Raw genomic sequence first — 6,932 nt, forward strand, 5'->3', positions numbered from 1 at the left:
CCCTGAGGCTAGGGCACAGTCATACTTCCCCATGGGGAGCACTTGAAGAGGCTACCACTCCCCAGTTATGGCTCAGAGGTCTTAGGCCAAGCTCAGGGGCTGGGAGCACAGGGCTCCCTGGAAGAAAAAGTGCTCCCCCCTCCAAGGCAGATATCACTAACAATTACTTTTGTAAAGGGAACCCCATTCTAACATCTCCCAGCCAGGGTTGGAGAGAGATCTGGGCGGGGCTGTCGCCAACCAGTCTCCTCCTGTCCCCTCTGGCCCAGGACACTCCTCAGGGAATGTCTCCAGCTGCCAGGAATATCGGGGGTGTTGGGGCAGCCTGCCCAGCCTGATGACTGATTCTCCTTGCAGATGGGGCTGGCGAGGACCTGGCACGTGGTTGTGTAGTGCCTGGAGTCACCAGCACCTACAGACGGATCCCGGATGCCGCTCCGGGGTGGCCGGCAGACTCCTGCAAGGGGCATGGCCGGCTGAGAGCACCTGGGAGGCAGGTGCCGCTTCTCCAACTGGCCTCCCAGGACTCAGGAGTGGAGATGGTGGTTGGGGACAGGTCCCTAGCCACCTCACCGGGCCTTTCTCAAGACTCTCTGAACTCTGAGCCCATGCAGAACGCTGAGCCCCTGGCCCTGGGTGCCATGGAGCCTCCTGCCCGCCTAAGCCGGCTTCTAGCCAGCCGTAAGCTGGAGCAGGTGCTGGAGCGGTCCCGCCAGCTCCCGACTTCCTCTGCCAGCTTGTCACATTACCGCTCCCCAAAGCCGCCAAGCAACTCTGAGTATGAAATGCCCCTTTTTGGAGCAGGAGGACAGGAGGCCACCAAGGCAGAGAGTGTCCTAGAGGCAGGCCTGGAAGAAGCAGAGGTGGTGAGTGCCAACTCTCAGGCGTGGGATGGAGATGCCTCCGCCCCCCAACTTCTTCTCCCTTACGCCTCATGGATGTGTTGTGTGAGAATGTCTTGCCTCACCCTGCCCCCAGCTGTGTGGAGGTGGGCAGGTCCGGGGCCTGCCCGGCACTTTGCCTGGCTGGGCACTGGGAGGCCAGCTGGGTGTGCGTCCCTCCTCTCACTCATCCTGCCCCCATCTGCTGGCCCCTTAGGGTGCGAGTCTGGTTGAGTTCAGAATTCTCCCCTACCTCACTACGTCCCACAGGTGGGGGGCTTGGGGCCTGAAGCCTGGGCCTGCCTCCCAGGGCAGGGTCTTCGCTACCTGGAACACCTGTGCCTGGTGCTGGAGCAGATGGCGAGGCTGCAGCAGCTCTGCCTGCAGCTGCAGACTCAGAGGGCCCCTGGGGTGAGTGAGCTGTGGGCAGTCGGGCCAGCGGGCAGGCAGGTGAGTGGGGGATGCAGAGGATGGGGGGGACCCCTGGAACCAGGACTCCCTTCAGAACAGCCTCAGCCCTCTAGCCAGGCCCTGAAAGCCCATCTCTCCTGTGCACAGGATCGTAAAGAGGAGGAGCCGGCCCTGGCGCCTTCACCTCCACCCTCTCACGCCCCGGGCAGTGAGGTACACGGGCGGTGGGAGCGGCTCAGCCAGACAGAGGAGACAGGTGAGGCGCAGTTGTGTCTCTGTCTGTATCTTGCCTGCCCAGGTCCCCATAGGCAGACCCCCTGAGCTCTGGGCTTGATGAGTGCCTTCCTGTTCCTGGCCTTGGGTAACTGGATTCTCTTTCCGAAGGAGCAAGCACAGCTTCACCCCCAAAGGTAGGGGTGCCCAGCGCCAGCCCTTCCAGGCTGTCAGAGGCCCTGGCAGAGCCAGCTCACACCTTTCCATCCTCCCAGGGGCACAGGGTAGGTGAGGGATGTACGTGGGGGCAGGTGACAGGATGCGGTGGAGGTCGGGGGTGGTTGGGATGTGTGCTAGAAAACGAGAGGATTCCTGTTTGGAACAGGTGATCTGTCCTGGCTGTGCTGACAGCTATCTCTGGGAGCTTGGTCAGGGGTATGTTTGGGGGAGGGGCCCTGGGTGACCCTCTCACCCTCTGCTCAGCGGGATCTCTCCCACTGGAACAAGGTCAAGGTCCTGCTCAACCGGATCCGGTGGAGGAGCCCTCGACCTGCTGAAGCCGCTGCCCCTCCTGATGGCTCTGCCCCCAGGTGAGTCCTGTGGCCCAGTCCAGGGCAGAGGGAGGAGGCTGATGAGCTAGGATGCCAAGATTGCGCTGCCAGTTGTTATCTTCGTCCCTGCAAAATTTGAGACACGTAGTCTTGGAGAGGGTGCTGGAAGAAACAGAAAGTGGTTAAAGCACCCCGTTTATGGACGAGGAGGCTGAGGACTGGGCTGGGGACGGAAGTCATTTTCCCGAGGCCACACGGTGGCAGAGCCAGGACAAAAAGATGGGAAATCCTCATATAAGCCCAGCAAGCCCTCACCCCTCAAAGCTGAAACTTAGGTCACCTCCCTGGGTTTCCCCAGGAAAGCAAGGTAGGGCACACAGCATGCCACAGTGGATGCCGGGGGTTGGGGGGTAGGGGGTCTATACTGAGTAATTCTGGCGCCTTCAGGGTGGTCACGGGGGGATTATCCCTGTCAATATCCCCAGGCCTCCCACAATGCTTGGTCAACTCTGGGACCATCGTTACCTTTGTTTCTTCCTCCTAGCCTAGTGCCTCCTTTCTTTCTCCACAGGATTGCATCAAGGGACCTCCCTGAAAGGCCTCCAGGCCAAACCCTCCAGAAGACCTTTATGCCATCATTAGTGGTTAAGAAGCAACGAGCAAAAAACCTTACTGTATGCTGAGACTTCCTGGTGCAGGGATGTAACCCCAGCTGGGGGGAGTGCAGTGAAGTCTTCTTCCTCGCCCTCTGCCCTGTTGCTGCTTCTGGGCACTGCCAGGAAAAGCTGTTGACCCTCAGTTTTCTCTCTGAGGCAAGGGCTGAGTCTTTCTCCTCTGAGCAGCCAAGGAACCCTGGGTCCCCGAGAGGCCCCAAGGTGCAGCAGCTCTCGGGCTCCTCCCTGGTTGCCAGAAATCCCTGGGCTTAGGCAATGTGAACTTACTGATTCATCTGGTGTCCATGGAGTGTGTTTGGCTTGGTGATCTGTTGGGGCCCAGAGTGTCGCTGGGGACTATCAGTGTTGTGAACTGGCTGGATCCAACCATCTCTCTGGAATCATGCACTCAAAGCGTCAGTCTTCAGGGTGAGGTAACTGCAGACGATGGACTTGACCTTCACTCCTGAGCGGACAGTTACTGATCTGGCGTCCTCCCTTCCTCCTCATACTTGCACGGGCAGCCCCAGGACAGAGAAGGGTGCTCTCTTGGCTGCCTCTGCATTGAATCTTGCCTGAAGACTGCACCAGGGATGGGAGTCAAGGACAACATGGGGAACCGCAGAGTAATCTTCAAGGTCTATTCTCAGCTGCTTTACTCCTTACTAGCCTTTCCACGTCACAGCTGAAACCAGAGGCCCATACTAGCTTTTAGACCTTGACAAAAATCCCTTAACTTTTCTGAGCCATAGCTTCCCACTTAATCTCCCAAATGGTATAATGATGCCTGTCCTACCTACCTCACAAGCTTGTTTTGAGGGTAAAGTGAGATTAAACTGTCTCAAAGTGCTTGGTGAATGTTAAATGAATAGGAAAGGGTGTTGGAGGGAGGCTAGACTGGAGGGTGATGGGAAGGTCAGAGGGTAAGGGGGAACTGGGATTGCTAATGGGGACTAAAATGGCCAGTGATTAGCGGCAAGGCTTTGAGCAAGTCATTTCATTGAAGTCTCTCAGGTTTCATAGCTGAGAATTAGGACACTAATTCCTGACCTCCTTATCCCCCAAGGGTTGATGTGAGGACTAAAGGAAATGATTGTGAGAACTCTTTGTAAATGTATACCTAAATATTGTGGAGGTTTATCTTACTATATAGCCTATTAGGTTCCTAGCTCTTTGTTAATTGAGAAAGGGGGAAAGTTTAGTCTCCTGCAGGTACGCAGGAGGTGTGTGGGGAGGGGTGTGCCGCCAACGGAAGGGTAGGGCTAGGGATGGTTGAATCAGACACAGGGATGTCTTCTGGAAATGGCCACTGATCATGCATCCTCCTCCTCCAGTCAGGAGGAGGTCAGATGGTTCTCCTCCTCTTCCTCCAGTCAGCTGGTTCTCTTGCTGCTGCAGTCTTGGGATCTGCCAGAATGAGGCATAGGTAGGTGCTCCCTTAGGTTTGGGGCTCCAGCTCCAGCAGTCTTGGGACCAGGAACCAATTCTCCGAAGCCTGCTTTTCTAATGGGACACGTAAGAGAGGACACCACCGAGGCGCGGCTTCCTAACGCGCATCCGATCGGGGAAAGCGCACTTCCGCTCCACAGTTGGAGCGGGATGGCAGGCCGGGGTGGGGGAAGGGACAGGTCAGTGGAGAGGAGGGAGGGACCATATCCGGGAGAGAGGCAGCTTCCGACCAGTGGTCGCGCTTCCGGAGAGGCGCTTCCGGTGGCGGCAGCAGCAGCGGCTGTGGTGGTTCCGGGTGTCTTTGTCCCCCCGGTGTCGCGGCCCTGGCCCGCAGGTGGGTTGCGGGGCCTTCCGCCGCCCCTCTGCCTCTTCGCCCCTCCCCTGGCCGAGGGGCTGCGAGGGCCGGGCCTCGAAGATGAACCGGGCGCGGAACGGGCCGAGCCCCCCTTCGGCCTGCAAGTTCCGTCTCCCTGGCAACGGTCTCGGCCCTGGGGGCGGGCGGGAGGAGGAGAAGCCGCGCGCCTTCGTCCTCCCACGGTGGCCTGGCCGCGGCCCGCCCCGGGAGACTCGGCGCCGGCGGCTGATGAGGCGGGAGCCGAGGGCCGGGGAGCGCGGGAGCAAGAGGGCGGGCGCGCAGCCGGATTCGCGTTCGGCCGGGCCACGGAGCTGTCTTCCCACCCGCCCGTCCGGGGAACAACGGGCCGGGCTTCCGGGGAGAGGGCCCACACCATCTCCTCTCCGGCAGCAGTCTCCTCCATTTTTCCGGGCCTTGCGTGGAACTCTTTGGCGGATGCATTGAATGAATGAATGTCATCGGGGCTCTTTCCAACCCTCCACTCTCCCCAGCTATCTGAGGGTGGCGTGGCATAGTGAGAGGAGCTCTAAGTTGTCGGGAGATCTGGGTGTGAGTCCTAGTTTTGTACCTACCTGGTTATGTGGCCTCGGGCAAGTCTCAGTCCCTCCGAGCTTCAGTTTCCTTTTCGTTGAAAGAGCATAACAGTATCACCCACCACTAGATTATTGTGAGGGCTGACTGGAACATTGTAATTTCTCCATTTCCTGCTCCTTTTCATATTCTCACCATCCGTCTCCTCCTTTCCTTCTCAGTATCCATCTCTCCATTTTCCTTAAGATCCTTAGTTCCTTTTTTGGGGTAGATGGAAAATTTCCCTATGGGCTGTTAATTTATTTCTTTTCTGATTGAAGGTTTTTCCCCAAGACCCTGAAAGAGGACAGCATTCCCAATGTCCCAGTTTAAGCGCCAGCGGATCAACCCACTACCAGGGGGGCGCAACTTCTCAGGTGAACACCTTTATCTCTACCTGGCCTAGTACTGGGAAGTGTGTGTTTTGGAGTTACTCTTTCAAAATGTGGCTTTTGGGGTTTCCCTGGTGGAGTGCAATTTGCTGCTGACTATTCTTAGGAAAAAGCATGACCACAGTAGTTGTCGGCGAAACCCTGTGTGGGACATGCTTGGATCCACTTTGCTCTTTGGGTTTACCGTTTCCTGTAGCTGAACTTGTGCTTAAGATGGTAGGTGCAGTTTCTGGATTGCTTCTGTGTTCCAATAGGCGCAGCTTCAACATCTCTTTTGGGTCCTCCTCCTGGTTTGCTCACTCCTCCTGTGGCCACAGACCTGTCCCAAAATGCCAGGCACCTTCAGGTAGGTTGGGCATCCTATCTAGTGAGTTTCGGCCCTCGGGACTACCCCAGCATGCATGGTTGCCCGATGCTTTCATTCTTACATCACAGTGTTCATCCTTCCTGACACTCCTGTCCTTGGCCAGTCCAGAGGCGACTAGACATCTGTGACTGGGGAGTCCTAGGTTCTGGCTCTAGGGAGATCTCTAGGGTGCTTCTTGGAATTAAAGAACTGGAAATCTTAGAAGAAGCTTATGACCCAAGAATCAATATGACTCCCCCCAGTAGATTGATTGTGTCCACTGTACACATGCTTCCTTCTGTATGTATGCTTCCTTCCATGGGAATCCGTGCAGTACTCTGATTGAGCTGAGGGTGGGGCGGGGTGGATGAAGATGAGATGCTAATGGCAGAGCATGGACAAATGCTCCCTATTACCTTCAAACTGCACTCTTCTCTTACAGGGTGGAGAGAAGCAGCGGGTCTTCACTGGCATTGTTACCAGTTTGCATGACTACTTTGGGGTGGTGGATGAAGAGGTCTTTTTTCAGCTAAGGTAGGCTTGAGGCTGATCCCCTTCTGGAAATGCTTATTGGATTCAGTTCTGTCACCATGCTGGTGGGTCCCCTATAATGCCATTGCTTTGCTGTTGTTATGCAAGGTGTGAGAAATCTTGATGGCAAGGGCCTCATAGGGACAGTCAGGGTGGCTTGGCCAGGGTTTCTCTCCTGACTGGGTCTCCTGGCTTGTGTGCTGGCAGTGTGGTGAAGGGCCGGCTGCCCCAGCTGGGTGAGAAGGTGCTGGTGAAGGCTGCATACAACCCAGGCCAGGCAGTGCCCTGGAATGCTGTCAAGGTGCAAACGCTCTCCAACCAGGTATTCATCTCTCCTTGGCATGTTTATTGGAAAGGCGTGGGAGGGAACCTTACTTTGGTCAAGGGGTTGGGGCTGCATCTTTCCAAGGTAGTGAGCAGGTCGGCTATGGGATGCCCTGAATTTCCTGGTTGCTGTCTTGCAGCCCCTACTGAAGTCCCCAGCACCTCCCCTTCTACATGTGGCAGCCCTGGGCCAGAAGCAAGGGATTCTGGGAGCTCAGCCCCAGCTGATCTTCCAGCCTCACCGGATTCCCCCACT

General features: G+C 56.8%; 2 protein-coding genes across 11 annotated transcripts in view; both read left to right on the forward strand.

Annotated features, from left to right (window-relative positions):
* Positions 1-347: 347 nt before the first annotated feature.
* On the forward strand, positions 348-3,540 carry CUNH8orf58 (chromosome unknown C8orf58 homolog). Of its 10 annotated transcripts, none has more exons than XM_024747660.1 (6): positions 348-863; positions 1,152-1,292; positions 1,440-1,548; positions 1,677-1,789; positions 1,989-2,095; positions 2,628-3,540. In XM_024747660.1, the coding sequence occupies exons 1-6, from the start codon at positions 540-542 to the stop codon at positions 2,737-2,739; spliced, it is 906 nt and encodes a 301-aa protein (XP_024603428.1). In that variant the 5' UTR covers positions 348-539; the 3' UTR covers positions 2,740-3,540. The 10 variants fall into 10 exon arrangements, 8 of the variants coding, with proteins under 8 accessions (XP_024603428.1, XP_024603429.1, XP_024603427.1 ...); XM_024747661.1 differs by having other exon boundaries at positions 2,013-2,095; XM_024747656.1 differs by having other exon boundaries at positions 408-866.
* Positions 3,541-4,302: 762 nt separating this feature from the next.
* The window catches only part of CCAR2 (cell cycle and apoptosis regulator 2), a 15,412-nt gene continuing 12,782 nt past the window's right edge, over positions 4,303-6,932 (forward strand). The window contains exons 1-6 of the mRNA XM_024747665.1: positions 4,303-4,492; positions 5,365-5,460; positions 5,730-5,821; positions 6,264-6,355; positions 6,560-6,674; positions 6,817-6,932. The exon at positions 6,817-6,932 is cut by the window's right edge and continues 18 nt beyond it. Of these exons, the coding sequence (XP_024603433.1) occupies positions 5,403-5,460; positions 5,730-5,821; positions 6,264-6,355; positions 6,560-6,674; positions 6,817-6,932 (473 nt within the window). The 5' untranslated portion in view covers positions 4,303-4,492; positions 5,365-5,402. The remainder of the gene's footprint in view (positions 4,493-5,364; positions 5,461-5,729; positions 5,822-6,263; positions 6,356-6,559; positions 6,675-6,816) is intronic.

This window comes from Neophocaena asiaeorientalis, unplaced genomic scaffold (assembly GCF_003031525.2).
Source record: "Neophocaena asiaeorientalis asiaeorientalis breed wild unplaced genomic scaffold, Neophocaena_asiaeorientalis_V1.1 scaffold429, whole genome shotgun sequence".
NCBI lineage: Eukaryota > Metazoa > Chordata > Mammalia > Artiodactyla > Phocoenidae > Neophocaena > Neophocaena asiaeorientalis.

Coding starts and splice junctions, on each gene's coding strand:
- CUNH8orf58 (XM_024747659.1), top strand. CDS start 540: ATGGTGGTTGGGGACAGGTCCCTAGCCACCTCACCGGGCCTTTCTCAA. Junction 1,549..1,676: donor CAGCCAGACAGAGGAGACAG/GTGAGGCGCAGT, acceptor CTCTTTCCGAAG/GAGCAAGCACAGCTTCACCC. Junction 2,096..2,627: donor CCTGATGGCTCTGCCCCCAG/GTGAGTCCTGTG, acceptor CTTTCTCCACAG/GATTGCATCAAGGGACCTCC.